Below are 17,019 nucleotides of genomic sequence, written 5' to 3' on the forward strand. Positions count from 1 at the left end.
TCTGCTCAAGAGATCACTTAAGGAACTGATCCCCCTCTCACCTGTTTGTCTTCCTTGAAATAGCAGCAGTAGGTCTTAAACGTATAGCCTACAAGTAACAGAACAGCAATTTCAGCTAATGAACCTAAAAGGAGAACTATCAGGCTCCTATTTGAAAGGTATTCTCTAATGCAGAAGCAGGCGGCTCTCTTTCTCTCAGACTGTATCTGCTGATCCTTCTGTTACATTAGCCTTTCCTCTGAGCCAATTCAGGTTATGGAGCCATTTGTCTCTGCTCACACATTCTCTCAGAGTAAAGCCCACATCTCTTCTAACGATACTTCCAGAGACAGCAGCAATGGCACTCAAACACAGGGCTTTTGGATTACAGAACATCCTTTTCAGTCTGCTGAGATGAAGGAAAACTCTTTCCACCATCAGTCAATCGGTCTCCTATGAACAAAGGAGCCTCTTACACAACAAGAAGTTCTTCATTATATCTCTCTGCCTTGCTCTACTCGTCTGTTATGTTATAGCCAGATATAAGAATAAATACTGGTTAAATTCTAAATGCACTGTAGACATGAAATTAAACATTCGAACATTAGAACAATCTAGATTGTTGTAGAACAGGCCATTCAACCCAACAAAGCTGGGCAGTCCTATCCAATTAATTCTTCTGAAAAAACATCAAGTCTAATTCCCATCATAATCATGTTATCTCTTAATCTTCTTTTGCTTAAAGTGAAAAGGCTCAGCTGTTTTAATCTGTCTTCATAGTTCATCCCTTGTAGCTCTGGAATCAATGTAGCTGCTCTTCTCTGGACACTTTCTAGTGCTGTCATGTCCTTTTTGTAGCCTGGAAACCAAAACTGCACACAGTACTCAAGATGCGGCCTCATCAGTGCCTTGTAAATCGTGAGCATAACTTCCTTGGACTTGTACTCTACACACCACGCTATATAACCTAACATTCTATTTGCTTTCTTAAAGGTTTTTGAACACTGTTCAGAAGTTGATAGCGTCCAGTACGACTTCTAAATCCTTTTAATAAGGTGCACTCTTGATTATCAGCCCTACAATTGTGAATTCAAACCTAACATTTTTACTTTCGATGTGTAATACTTTACATTTACTGCCCAAGCCTGTTGTATTGATTTAATGGATTCCAAATTATCTGCCAACCCACCTATCTTGGTATCATCTGCAGACTTAACCAGCTTGTTACTTATATTCCTATCTAAATCTATACTAATAAAAGGCAATGCCCTCACTGACTGACTGACTGACTGACTGACTGACTCATCACTAATTCTCCAACTTCCCATGCAGGTAGAAGGCTGAAATTTGGCAGGCTTATTCCTTATAGCTTACTTACAAAAGTTAAGCAGGTTTCATTTCGAAATTCTACACGTAACGGTTATAACAGTCGATAACGGTTGGCAACGTCCGCCATGTTGAACTTTCTTATTTATGGTCCCATCTTCACGAAATTTGGTAGGCGGCTTCCCTGCACTAACCGAAACCGATGTACGTACTTATTTCGATGGTATGACACCACTGTCGACCGCCATATTGAACTTTTCAACGGTCGTTGTTACTTATGGGCCTATCTTCAAGAAATTTGGTACGCGGGTTCCCAACGCTAACTGAATCCTACTTACGTACATATATACGTCCATAGCCTGCAGCTCGGTCACCGTGTGAGGCAGCGTTGGGTCCCCCATCCCAACGCCTCCCACATTGTTGGCTGCCTGCCTATATAAGGCAGTCCGTCGCTCCAGTCTTTACATTCCCTTCCTTGCTTCGCCACGGGATTCACGTCTCCCTGCTAATAACTACAGCCTTTTTATTTAATCCATGGCTTCTCCGCTGTTTTATTGTTCATTTATTACGATTATGGTTATATAGGTATTTTAGACTTACTTTACATTGTTCAGGTACACATTTCCTTTATCATTCCAACCGTACCCCCATTAACATGTCTATCGAGGTGATCACCATCAATCAAAGAACTGTCACTTACCAAGTGGTTTCCATGCCCGGAGATGGCACCTACCTTTTCCATTCTCTTTGTTACATATTGCACGGCCATATCAGGCTCATTCTTGATATCCGGAGGAACATTGTGTCTTATTTATTGAATGACTGGGACAGGTTCAAGGTGTGGACTGATGACGGTACAAGAGATAATTATACTACACAGGAGCACTGTAAGAGTGAAATGCTTAAGCCCTTCACCAATGGTTCTGTACGTGAGTTGATGGCTGCCGCTGAATTGTTTGGTTGTCGCTTTCAAGTGTACCGAAATGGCCAAATATTTTACACCTTTCGACAACCGCCAATGCCTCTTAAACATCTTAGATTCACAGGTGATTATTTCAGTAGTGGACACTTTGATGTTTATGAATGTTTAAACTCTCAAAAGCTGAATGTGAAATTATCGATGAAACCGGTTGTATACACTCACCTGAAGGATTATTTGGAACACCTGTTCAATTTCTCATTAATGCAATTATCTAATTAACCAATCACATGGCAGTTGCTTCAATGCATTTAGGGGTGTGGTCCTGGTCAAGACAATCTCCTGAACTCCAAACTGAATGTCAGAATGGGAAAGAAAGGTGATTTAAGTAATTTTGAGCGTGGCATGGTTGTTGGTGCCAGACGGGCCGGTCTGAGTATTTCACAATCTGCTCAGTTACTGGGATTTTCACGCACAACCATTTCTAGGGTTTACAAAGAATGGTGTGAAAAGGGAAAAACATCCAGTATGCGGCAGTCCTGTGGGCGAAAATGCCTTGTTGATGCTAGAGGTCAGAGGAGAATGGGCCGACTGATTCAAGCTGATAGAAGAGCAACTTTGACTGAAATAACGACTCATTACAACCGAGGTATGCAGCAAAGCATTTGTGAAGCCACAACACGCACAACCTTGAGGCGGATGGGCTACAACAGCAGAAGACCCCACTGGGTACCACTCATCTCCACTACAAATAGGAAAAAGAGGCTACAATTTGCACGAGCTCACCAAAATTGGACAGTTGAAGACTGGAAAAATGTTGCCTGGTCTGATGAGTCTCGATTTCTGTTGAGACATTCAAATGGTTGAGTCAGAATTTGACGTAAACAGAATGAGAACATGGATCCATCAGGCCTTGTTACCACTGTGCAGGCTGGTGGTGGTGGTGTAATGGTGTGGGGGATGTTTTCTTGGCACACTTTAGGCCCCTTAATGCCAATTGGGCATCGTTTAAATGCCAGGAGCAGCCTGAGCATTGTTTCTGACCATGTCCATCCCTTCATGACCACCATGTACCCATCCTCTGATGGCTACTTCCAGCAGGATAATGCACCATGTCACAAAGCTCGAATCATTTCAAATTGGTTTCTTGAACATGACAATGAGTTCACTGTACTAAAATGGCCCCCACAATGACCAGATCTCAACCCAATAGAGCATCATTGGGATGTGGTGGAACGGGAGCTTCGTGCCCTGGATGTGCATCCCTTAAATCTCCATCAACTGCAAGATGCTATCCTATCAATATGGGCCAACATTTCTAAAGAATGCTTTCAGCACCTTGTTGAATCAATGCCACGTAGAATTAAGGCAGTTCTGAAGGCGAAAGGGGGTCAAACACCGTATTAGTATGGTGTTACTAATAATCCTTTAGGTGAGTGTACTTACAACGCTTGACAGATGCCGAATGTCTCTTCAACACAAGTCCTACAAATACTGTCGTAATTGAAACAAACCATGAAACTCAAACTGATTATGACAGCAGCAGTCCAAGCTGTGAGATTTGAAACAAGATTACTGTTCACATGACCAACTGTACATTGCATGCTCAAGAGTAAGTTCAGCGCACAGCTTGGTCATATTACAACCGGAGGGCCGAACACACAATGTGGTATACAAAAAGATCCTTAACAAATAATTATTGGTATATTTTCCCTCAGTTTAAAAAGGTTTAATTTTCTTCTTAATAAAAATTTTAAGGCAGTACTTCACCGCTGCGAAGCGCGGGTATTTTGCTAGTTATTTATATATAATAAAAAATCATCGGCCCTAGCACTGATCATTTTGGAACGGCACTCTTAACATCAGTCAATTCTGATAAGGTTCCTCACACCATCACTGCTCACTGTGCCTGAGCCAATTCTACACCCATCTACAAACATCACAATGAACTTCAACTTCTTTTAGCTTTATGCCCAACCTCTCATGTGGCACCTTATCAAATGCTTTCTAAAAGTCAAGATAGTTATCATATGCCCCACTTTGATCATATCCTTTTGTTGTTTCCTCATAAAATTCCAGCATGTTAGTAAAACATGACGTCCTTCTTTTGACTGTTCAAAAAAACTCTTGTACTTGCCATGTGCTGCTCAATCTTATCCTTAATAATTCCTTCCATTAATTTTCCTGTGATGCATGTCAAGCTTACTGGCCTATAGTTGCTAGGATCTGCCCAGTCACCCTTTTTATATAACAGGATACTATTCACCATTTTCCAGTCCTTCCCTAGAATCTTCCCAGTGCACAGTGACTTCCTAAAAATATCTGTCAAAGGTTCATATATATACTTGTTAACCTCCTTAAGAATGTGAGGATAAATATTATCTGAGCCTGGTGATGTGTTTGATTTCAGCCTATTTAATCTAAGTAGTACTTCTTCCTCTAGAATTTCTAAATCACTCAGTATGTCCTTAGTAGTCCCATTTACCGTTGGGAGGTTATCCACTTCCTTACTTAGAAAGATCTCAGAAAAAGGAAGGTTGTAAAAAAAGTTGTATCTTTTAATTCCCCTTTACTATTCCTGATGCACTTCACCTCCTTGACTTTTCTTTTACTACTAAAATACTGAAAAAATCTCTTAGGGTCATCTTTCACCTTATCTGCTACATTCCTCTCCAACTGACGTTTACCCTTGCTAATATCCATCTTAATGGTTGCTCTCATGTTTTTATATTTCATACAATTTATTTTGGAGTTAAACTCTAAGCACTATCTAAAGAATGAAAAACAACATGTAATTGGAAAATTAAGAAGAGACAACTGCTGTCAATTATTCAAATTGATTTGAGGAAATCTTTACATTGAGTAAAGTATACAGAAGGTATTGCGATGGCCAATTAGATGTTTGATTACTACACAATGTGCAGAGTACAAATCAATAAGGGTTACTCTCAAGCAATACAATGAGTTAATGAGGCCTCACCTTACAAATTATTGCCAATTCCTTGATTCACGTCCCTTTTTCTGGTCCCTTATGTTTTTAAAAATCTGTCAACCTTGTCTCTGACAGAAAACATGACAGTTTCTGAGCATAATATCTATACTAATAAACGGCAAAGCCCTCACTGACTCACTGACTGACTGACTCATCACTAATTCTCCAACTTCCCGTGTAGGTAGAAGGCTGAAATTTGGTAGGGTTATTCCTTACTGCTTCCTTACAAAAGTTGGGCCGGTTTCATATCGAAATTCTACGCGTAATGGTCATAACTGGAAGCTGTTTTTCTCCATTTACTGTAATGGAGATGAGCTTGAAACCCGTGGGGGCGGAGTTTCGTGTGACATCATCACACCTTCCACGTAATCACGCAGTACGTAGAAAACCAGGAAGAGGCCCAAAAAGCGCTGAAGAAAACATGCATTATATAATTGAGAAGGCAGCGAAACAATAAGAAGCGAGCGGGTGACATATACAACCATATTTATGAGTTCTGCTACTTCGGAAACAAAGCACGATGTAAACCTAAACTTTAAATTAAGTTCATAGACAGGCTGCCGCTGGCATTTGTAATTTAGTGTCTATCCATATAAGGCCGTCCGTCAGCGGCAATCCAATAGCAAACTCCCACTAAATATTCACGGGTGAAGGACTGTGCTTATGCAGAGGAAGATGAGATGGTCAGGGTGGTGTTTGACACAAACTCAGCAAAACTGCGAGAGAAAGTTTTAAGTGCCGGGACTTCGGTAACATTAAATACAGCCATGGACATAGCACGACATGGCACCAGCACAGCGCAGTAAGAAACGAATCGATGAATGAAACCTGTCATCTTTACAACGATTGACAAACACGGAATGTAACTTGAACACAACACATCCTACAAATACGAACCTGATTGAAAGAAATAATGATAATCAAATCCTTGATGACAGCAACACTCAGTAAAACTCACAAAACAAATACTGTATATTGACAGTCATGTTACGTTATTTTTAAAATGTTCCCTTTTCTTTTTCTAGCTTTTTTAACACACTACATCTCCGCTGCGATACGCGGGTATATATATATATATGTATATATATACCCCGATCTACATACTGAATAATGGATACTTTATTCGCCATCAATGATTGTTTTGGTAAAGCCATACTCAGTGTATTCATTAGATGAACGGTAAAAAAGTAAGAGCGAGGGGAGGATGACTCATTGAGGCATGCAGGCTGTAGTGCACGTCAACTCTATCTGAATTGCGATCACATTTGAAAAATATATCTTTTCAAGTTCTATTTAGTCCATATGTGTCAAACTCAAGGGCAGGGCCACATCCGCCCGTGTAATTATATCCGCCCGAGATCATTTTATATACTGTATTATTGTTATTAATGGCCCGGGTATATGAAGCGCTGGTAACACAATAAACTACAGATCCCATAATGCAGCGCTTCAGCTGCCTTGCGAACACTTACGCGTTAATCAAGTCTAGCTTATGATGCTGCAAGTTATTGCGAAGCTAGCTCACACGATGCTGAAGAGAAAAGTTGATTCTGAAAATAGAGCCTTTAAAAACCGATGGGAGGCTGAGTATATGTTTACTGAACCCGTGTGTCTCATTTGTGGAGCTAATGTGGCTGTAATTACAGAATTTAATCTAAGACGGCACTATGAGACAAAACATCAGGGTAACCTGAATGCAATGCAGAAGATACAGAAAGCAGAAGAATTAAATAAGAATCTGACACTTCAGCGGACGTTTTACCGTGCACAATCACAAAGTGATTTCAAGTGAAGCTGCTTTTATGGGAGACACAAATGCACCAGTGCAACTTGCCCCACTTTCCCTGTTGCCAAGTAATGTTAAACCAAGTCGTCACTACGGTGTTCCCAAATCGCACTTTGCTGATAAACTGAGCGCACTGAGTTTGCACGGCGCTTTGGTGACTTTGAAGAACAAAAAGTCCGTCTACATGCGGCTCGAACCTTGTGCATGTTTGGTAGCACATATCTGTGTGAGAAGCTCTTCTCAGTGATAAAGACTAACAAAACAGCACACAGGAGTCGCCTCACTGATGAGCACCTGCAATCCATCCTGAGAATCTCCACAACACAGAACCTCACACCAAACAGAAACGAACCTGTGGCCAAAAAAAGGCAGGCGTCCAGCTCTAAAATGACATATGAGCAAAGACAACTGAATGATTTGATTTGTTATTGCTGAAAGGAACACATTTTATTTATATTTCCAGGTTTTGTTATGCAGCATGTTCATATTTGAATTTGTATAATTTTGACAGGATATATTTTTATGGAGAGCAAAATCTTTTGGGATATTTAAAATCTAAGTTTATTTTTATATAAAATTACATAAGAGTAAAGAAATTTGAATGTTTGTTCTTTTAACGTTTACTTTATTTCTAACTTGTATAATTTAGACAGGATAAATTTTTATGGAGAGCAAAATATTATAAGTTGTTTAAGGTTTGAGTTGATTTATTCAGGAATAATATTCCTGTCTGTTTTTACCATTCCTACCAAAGATATTTCTGTCGACTAAATAAAAATTCCTTCTATTTAAAATTTAAATAGAACTTGAACAAATCGATAGTTCATAATATCCACGCAGACTTGCACGTAAGAGCGGGAGTCATCCGTTTTAACAAGCAGCGTATTGCACTGATACGAAATAGCTGTGTGTGTATATATGTAGATATGTATGTATGTATGTATATATATGTTTATATATGTAGTATATATATATGTATGTATATATGTGTGTGTGTATATATATGTGTATATGTATAGATATGTATATATATATGTTTATGTGTGTGTAAATATATATATATATATATATATATATATATATATATATATATATGACAGCAACACTCATCACTCACAACAGTGACAAAACAATTACATTGACAATCATGTTACGTTATTTTCAAAATGTTTCCTTTTCTTTTTCATTGCTTCTTTAACACACTACTTCTCCACTGCGAAGCGCGGGTATTTTGCTAGTTTATTAATATAGAGCATATTTATAACTAGCTGAACTATCTTCCTAAAATGTTTTGAAATCTAAGTGATCAACATAGAACTCAGTGTATTCATTGTTAATGTTTGCAGTGCATCTTCTAACATGATACAATTTTCATTGCAGCATGAAGAAGAAAGTGCAAAAGTTGTGTACTCCACCATTTTTTCAGATTCCTACAGTTACTCTTCAGAAATTCACATAACCAGTTCGATCTACAGTGAAATCCCGATAAATACAGTAAGCAGATATTTTAAAATTATTGTAAACAGTGGATCTGAGCAGGTATGGCACTGCAATTATAACTATAAGTTAGGAAAGGGTGGCACAGGGTGTAGCGTTGCTGCCCTACACATGTAGCATTCCAGACTTGATTGTCATATGTGGCCATGATCTGTGGGCGTGTTTGTATGTTCTCCCCTTGTCTGTAATTATTTTCCTCTGATTTACACCAATTTTCCTCCAACATCTTCAGAGATATCCTCTTAATGTTAACTGGTTCCTCCATATTGCTCCTTGTGTGTGTGTGCATGAGCGGCCCTGCAATGGAATGGTGCTTTGTCTAGAGCTTCCTCCTGCCATGTGCCCACTGCTTCTATGACAGACTTTTGCCCCTTCATGACTATAAATTGCATTAAATCGGTTTAAGAATGGTATGTTATAATTGTTATGTTTTTCTTAGAGGAGAAGTCCAAAACATAGGAAACACCCTCTCTAAGTCTTAAACACCAATTAACTGAGTAATTTATCAGACAGTTAAGGAAATTATAAAAAAAATAGAGTTTATTAAAGCAAATTGACGCTTACTAAATAATGACAATATTGTAAACTCATCAGGAAAGTAAGGAAATAGGGAATAGAATTATAAATAAAATACAAATGATCAATTACAAAAATTCCAATAACACAGAAAACTATTGATATTAACAGGTATCCCAGGTAAAAAGTAAACATAAAAGCACTAAATATCTAATTAACACAATGTAACAAGGCGCTATATAGGCGCCTGACACGACACAGATGGACACAGAGGTACATATAAACTAAACAAGACTTTATTTTTTATTCACCCGTGGGTGCACGTCTTCCCCATGACCCACAGGCAATATACAATTCCCAAGCACTAAAAAGCACAGCAAACACACCAACAATCCTTTTCCTTTACCACCACTCCTCCTCAAGCGTAGTCTTCCTCCTCCCGACCCTGGCTCCTTGAGTGGTGGTGGCTGGCCCTTTTTGTAGTCCACCCGGAAGCGTTCCAGGTGATTGACCACCTGGTCCTAATTGCACTGCTGGGTGGGGCTGAAGATTTGTCTAGGCAGGCTGTTGAAACCAGACAGCCCCCCCTAGTGGCCACCCCGGCCCAGCCAGGCTGAGGAGGACTCCATCTCCCATGGAGCCCTGCGGGAGGTTGGGGAATCACCGTCGGCCAGGGAGGCTGCCACCAAGCATTCTGGAGGAGGTACTAAGCTGCCCATGGTTGCTCCCCAGGAACAGATGCAGAAGGGGCGTCCCTGCCAGGCATGGGTCCCGGCTGTCCGCCACAACAAGAACAAAAATTAAAGGGAAAGTTAAAATTTCAAATTACAGCAAGGGACACAATCCTTTAGAACTTCAAGAAAACTATTATTAAACTATATGTTTAACTAAGCTGACTTAAAATTAATAAGTCAATTAGCTTAAACAATTAAACAAGACAAATTGTGTCATGGAGGATACTGGTTTGCTGGTATCCTTTTATAATGAAAGGGAAGAGGGAGACTGCCACGTCATGTGCTCCCCTAGCATGCCAGGTAGCTGTATCTCTTTGGTGGATCTCCAATGTACAAACCTGCAGAGCTGCATGGGAGTTGTAGTTCTAGTGGGCAGCCCTACTAAGGGCACTTATTTTAATGAGACTCCACCTGGCCCAGAAGTGCTTCGTAGGTGTAATGTAGATGAACTGGAATTATTCCAGGTTCCAGTATAAAGGAAGCTGCTCTGCCTTACCCAGGCACGTTCGGATTGGGTGTGAAGGAAGAAAAAAGCTCTCCTGGAAAGAGTGCAGGAGGAAGAAGACAATAATTGGATCGTGATTGTATTTGTGCTAACCTTGTAAAGAAGCCATTGCAAGGAATTCAGTTTAATAGTGATTATGATATGAACTTGGGAAAGTTGTCTGTGTAGTTGTGTCTGGGGCTCTGATATCCCCCTACAGTCTACAACTGCCATATAAGTGTCAGCTCGGAAAGGGGCTGTGTAAAGGACGATGTGGATGGATGGATGGATGGATGGATATCCTGGCCGGGTTTGTTGCTGGTATATTTCCCAAACAAAAGGCCATAATTAAGGAAGGACAGACGTGGCACTTGGTGGCAGCATCCCTCTAATGGAGCTCACATTTATACACCCACAGGGTAACATGGAAGCTGTAGTTTAGATGTGTGTCCCTGCTGGGGTACTTGGGTGCCACCGGGGAGCTGCCAAAAGGACACACTTCAGCTCTAATGAAGTTCTTCCTGACCCATAAGTGCTTCTTGGTAGCAATGGTATAAAGTATGTCTGGGTTTGTGTTGGAAGAGAGTTGCTTATTCTCTCCCAGGTGAGTCAGAATTAGGAGTTCAGGTTGGCAAAACCCACAGGAGGAGTGCAGGAGTATTCAAAGAAAAGAACTGTGTGTTCTGGAAGTAGAAGAATCCTGTATAAGGTATTTGGGACATATAAAAATACTTTTTAGAACCAGTGACTGTGTTGGACCAGTTATGTCTAGAATTTTGGGGCTCAGTGAAGTCCCCCATGAGCCACAGAAAATTAACAGAAGACAGGAGGAGAAAAGTTTAAGGAGAAGCCTCTGCACTCATCATTCAGTGATGCCAAAGAGGGACAAACAATGAAAACAGTTTTGGGCTACACTGTAGGCAAACATGCATCTTGATCGTGCTACACCTTACTGGAAACAATAAATAAAGGCATGCTGAAGACCTGAAATGCTTTTCTAAATCCGCACCTTATGTCAACTCTAAGTAAATAATAGTGTTTTTGCCCTCCCTGGTTTATCTCGGGTATCCCTGAGACCTTAGCCACACTCGGTACTCTAAAATGACTGGAGTTCTGTCATTCCTTTTTGAATTGTATTTGATGTTTTGAGGAACCAGGGCAAATGGAGAAACCATCAATGGGTTAAATATGGCCATCATGAGGCAAATTAGTACAATGCTGTGTAAAAAGGCTGTATTGTTTTATTATCTTGCTTTCATCTCCTCTGTTAATTTCCGGCATGGAATATTCACCCGTATTCTAAATTATTTTAATTCAGTGAGAGCTGGTAACATCGTACAGTAAGTACAAGCCAGCTCTGGGTGAGGTGCCATTCTATCAAAGTGCACTTTTCTGCACTCATTCATCTGCACTCAATTTAGAGGTTATGAGGAATTTCTTCAAACTCCAAGCAGATAGTAACCAGGACAGAAGACAAAGCTTGGTCTCCATCTCTGTAAGGCAGCAGTAGACATATGCTTCAATATTACATTCTTTCACATGCATGTAGCAATCTGTTATGTTCCTGTGTACACATTATTGCCTTCAGGTAAGCAAAAATAACATCACAATATTTAATCAATGGTCAGCACAGTGTTGTAGAAGGTCTTTTAGTGAAGTTATCTCTGACTGCTATGCTTCCACTCGGAGATTATGTGTCCTTGTGGGTTTTATCCACAATCACTAGTGTCCTCTCTCAGCCCAAACATGTTATTTTAATTATTTATTTTTTAACATTCTATTGAATTTCTTAAAAGCAAATAACATTCCATACCTGCAAGTCAAATTTTACAAAACTAAGTTCAAATGAAATCAACCCTCATCCATGAGAAAGAAAGCTAGGCCAACAGAATAAAATTTTAATAGTAGGAAAAGTAAATAAATAAAAATAATTCCAAACATGTCATTTTAGGTTTCTCTGTGATTCAGCTTGGCGCACGAGGGTGTATGCCTGTTGGAACCCCTTCAGAGACAGCTTCTGTGTAGATGGCTTCAGGCTTGCCACAGCCATTTCTCTGGGAAAGTACAGTAGAATATGAGTGGAGCCTTACTTGAGCTTTCTTTGCCCAATAAATATAAACGAGGAGAGTCCCCAAATTCCCAGTATTGTTAAAAAAAATTTCTTTCACTCATTGGTCTAAATACTAACGGACACTACTATATATATGGCTACTTTTTTAATGCTGGTTTTAACATGGTAATATCAGTTGAATAGCATTTTTTTATACTATTTTTTCAGATTCAGGCTGAAAAGAAATCAAAGTCTGGTATCGTGACTTTAAGACATCCATCCATTATCCAACCCACTATATCCTAACTACAGGGTCACGGGGGTCTGCTGGAGCCAATCCCAGCCAACACAGGGCGCAAGGAAGGAAACAAACCCCTGGCAGGGCGCCAGCCAACCGCAGGGCACACACACCAAGCACAATTTAGAATTGCCAGTGCACCCAACCTGCATGTCTTTGGACTGTGGGAGGAAACCAGAGCACCCAGAGAAAATCCTGGGGGAGAACATGCAAACTCCACGCAGAGAGGACCCAGGAATTGAACCCAGGTCTCCTTACCGCGAGGCAGTAGCACTACCACTGCACCACCATATCCGCCCTTGATTTAAGACAGACGTACATAAATTGGTCAGTACATGCCAAACTATAGGGCAACAAGAATAAATGAGGTATGGCTCTATTAAAGGCATATCCAGGAATTTAGGTAAATATTTGAGAGTCAATGTCATTAATATTCAGTATGCAGGAGTCCAAAATATAAAATTATCATACCGAATTTGAGGATATTATTACCATTTGCCAAACTAACTGCAACCAAAATCTCCCAGGCTCCCAGGCTCGTTGACTTTATATTGGGCATAAATATACAAAATGAGACAATATTACAGAGTTTATAATTGTAAAAGATTTGATCATAAAAATCATGAAGATGCATTTTCAATTGTGGAGTTTTAGAAAAATACAGAAATAGTAAAATTATAATTAAGATAAATACTGCAATAAGAACGACCCAGAGACATTGGGAAGGTTTGGGGCAACCACTCATATAATATTTCTTAGCTGCAAAATTGATTAAACAGAACAGACATGTTCACACGACTGTCCAAAACAGAACTGATCATTGTCTTTAAGATGGAGGCTTTAATGCTTGCATAGGATGTGATGTCATCAGAACCAGAACCGGAAGTGACATCATTGGTTACCCCTGAACCAGGTGAGATTTCCCGAGAATGGTCTGCAAGGAACTGAGAGAGAGAATTAGTACTCTTCGCCACCCACTGGTCCAGCGTGGAATTACATTTATTCAGGCCCTTTAGTTGTCCCCTAAACACGTGTGTGTGACAATACAAATATAACAAGACTAATTAATTGCAATGTTCAATTCAAGTTAAAAGGAATAATTAATTTTATATTCTGTAGATAAAATGTATTTGCGTAAAATACTTTGGAGTAAACTTTGTTTCATTTTCATTGTAGTCACAAGTGGAAGGAGACAAATCTGTGTATGCCACCATTTCTTACAATAAACCAAGCACTTCAGTGCAAATTCCAGAATCCAGCATAGTCTACAGCAATGTGAAAGTCATGAATGACTGGAAGACGTGGGTTCCATTAAATACAAAAACAGTGTATTCAAAAATTAGGGAAATAGGCCCATCTGAAAGGGTAAGGTACCAGATCTCCATTTACAATTACAGTATTAGTTTCTTTGATGACTGCAAAAGAATTATTAATAACATCATGAAAGTGAGATAAATAAATGATCTATTTCATGTAGTATGCCTTTCATTTCTATCTTTCTCTAGTGCTTTATAAAAGTATTTAGATACTGCTGAATTATAAATATTTACACATCTTTGAATCTATAATGAATTCATAATGTATTCAGACCCCTTTCTGCACACTTTATTGTGTTGTATATTTAGTTTTAACTGGATAAATTTGTCATTTTTGACCATCAGTCTACACTTCATGGCCCATACCTGCTAAGTGAAAGCATGTATAAAATAAAATTGGTTATTTTATTAAAAATAAAAAAACTGAAAATACTTATTCATATATGTAGTAAGATCATTAATTCAGCACTTTGTAGAAGCCCCTTTTGTAGCAATTACAACTTCGAGTCATCTCTACAAACCTTACACACATGCATCCCATTCTTCCTGGCAGATCCTCTCAAGTTCTGTTAGATTGGATGGGAGGTGTCTGTGAATTGCTGTCTTCAGGTCTCTCACAGATGTTCTATGGGATTTAAGTCTGGGCTTTGTCTTGGCAACTCGAAGACATTGACATTGACATGACTGTATGCTTCAGGTCATTGATATGCTAAAAGGTTAACCATCGCCCCGATCTGAGGTGGCATGCACTTTGCAGCAGTTTCTTTTTCCAAGAGCATTTCTGTATTTGGCTGCATTCATCCTTACTTCAAATCTGACCAGTCTCTCAGTCCCTGCTGCTGAGAAGCACCCCATTAGTACAAAGCTGCCACCAGCATGTTTCACTGTAGGGATGGTATTAGGCAGGTGATGAGCAGTGCCTGGTTTTCACCAGATACAGTGTTTGGAGGTCTACCCAAAGAGTTCACATGTTACATGTCAGACCAGAGAATCTTTTTCCTCATGCTTTTGTCTAGCCATTCTGCCATAATTGCCTGGTTACTTGAGTGCTGCTTAGATAATCTTCATTCTGTCAGGTTCTCCCATCTCAGGATAGGAGTTCTGAAGTTCTACTAGTGTGACCAATGGGTTCTTAGTCACCTCCCTGACCAAGGCCCTTCTTGACCAATTACTTAGTTTGGCCAAAAAGTAAACTCTAGAAAGACTCCTGGTATTTCCAAATGTCTTCTATTTCACAATAATTAAGGTTGGTGTACTTCTGAGAACACTCAAAGCTTAAAAAATGGTTTTATACCCTTGCCCTGATCTGTGCCTCACTGCAATTTGATCGCAGAGGTCTACAGAGAGTTCCTTGGACGTCATCGCTTGATTTAGGTCCTGACACACAGTGTGAATTGTGAGACCTTATATACAGAAGTGTTTACCTTTTTAAATAATGCCCAATCAATTCAATTTACAAAAGGTGGGCTCCAATCAAATTCTGGTCACATCTCAAGGATAATTTAAGCAACATGTTGCACATGACCACAAATTGGAGTCCCATAGCAAAGGGTCTGAAAACTGACATGAATGAGGGATTTTATAGATAATGCTTTTTTTATTGCAAACGTTTGTGGAACCATGTTGTCACTTTGCCATTATTGGTTATTTAGTGTAGAATAATGGGCAAATATGCCACAAATTCTGTAGAAAGTGAAGGGGCCTCAATATTTTCTGAATCAACCCTCTATTTGTACTGCAAAAGCACCCACTCAAGGAAAACATTTTTGGGTCCATTTTATTTCTGAACCACACCAAAACTTGAAATACATTGCTTGCATAAGTATTTAGTGCGCAATTATTATTATTTGGTGAAAGCACCTATTTTTACAACAACTGCTTTAAATGTTCTTGAGTATTGTAAATGGTTACAGGATACACAACATGTGAGAATGTGAAAGCAGCTTTTAATTAGCTGAGCACTCATCTCTTTTAACTGCATTCAGTAAGGGGCGTAGTCTTACACTTTTTGCAGTAAAGACTCGTAAGACCTTAATTGCCCTATTTTTTGGTAAATAGGAAGAAATGTAAACTCAATACTTCTTTGTTTTAGATTGTCTGCACAGATACTAGTAAACACCAATCTATCCATTTATGTGACTATGTTCAATGCATAGTCAACAACAAAACAGATCCTGTCCTACCAACTTGGGATGTGTATAGATCTATCTATCTATCTATCTATCTATCTATCTATCTATCTATCTATCTATCTATCTATCTATCTATCTATCTATCTAATATAGTTCCTTTCATACTCTATCTATCTATCTATCTATCTATCTATCTATCTATCTATCTATCTATCTAATATAGTTCCTTTCATACTCTATCTATCTATCTATCTATCTATCTATGGTTTTTCAAACCATTGTAGATGTTTGTGTGCACAACTATAGGTCATATTCATGCTCATGCTCATTAAAATGACCAAAACAGGCACAACTAAAAATGTGGTACTACATAGCTAAAAATGCATGATCTGCAAAAACACACACACACACACACACACACACACATATGACGAGGCTAGGAATTAAAAATTGATCACTAAAACTGTGAGGCATTAGAGTGAGCTACTGTGCCATAGGGCTGCCTAGTATTAAACATGATTCCAAAAATCTACATTTTTCTCCGATTCTTCTGTGGTGGTGATCTGTTTTTACTGTCCTCCCAGCCATCTGACCATACCTTGTTGTGTTGTGTATTTATTCTTTAATATAATTGCTTATTTTTAATTGCTTTCTCTTCTTGTACCTTTGTTTTTATCATCTTGTAAAACACATTGGGCTATTTTGCTGTATGGAAATATGTTATATATACTGTAAATAAATGTTGATGTTGTTGTTATTATTCCTACAACATAAAAGGAGGATTACTGAGAAATCTGGCAAATGAATATTTTTTAATGAAAGTCTTAAATAGCAATATTGAATTACTTACATTCACAGTAGCACATTCTAGTTTTAAGTGTAATCTGATTGTGAATTTGGGCTTTTAAACTCTGTATAATATCATGTAACAGTTATGACCCTGCATATTCAAATGTATGCACTCTTTCTTGGTGGCACAGGTATTTATTT

General features: G+C 39.0%; 1 protein-coding gene across 4 annotated transcripts in view; it reads left to right on the plus strand.

Annotated features, from left to right (window-relative positions):
• The window catches only part of LOC120525867 (serine-rich adhesin for platelets-like), a 79,191-nt gene that overhangs the window by 43,528 nt on the left and 18,644 nt on the right, over window positions 1-17,019 (plus strand). For all 4 annotated transcript variants that reach the window (XM_039748519.1, XM_039748521.1, XM_039748522.1 and 1 more), the window contains exons 5-6: window positions 8,383-8,496; window positions 13,758-13,946. In XM_039748519.1, the coding sequence (XP_039604453.1) occupies window positions 8,383-8,496; window positions 13,758-13,946 (303 nt within the window). The remainder of the gene's footprint in view (window positions 1-8,382; window positions 8,497-13,757; window positions 13,947-17,019) is intronic.

The sequence above is a fragment of the Polypterus senegalus genome, chromosome 3, assembly GCF_016835505.1.
Source record: "Polypterus senegalus isolate Bchr_013 chromosome 3, ASM1683550v1, whole genome shotgun sequence".
Lineage (NCBI taxonomy): Eukaryota > Metazoa > Chordata > Cladistia > Polypteriformes > Polypteridae > Polypterus > Polypterus senegalus.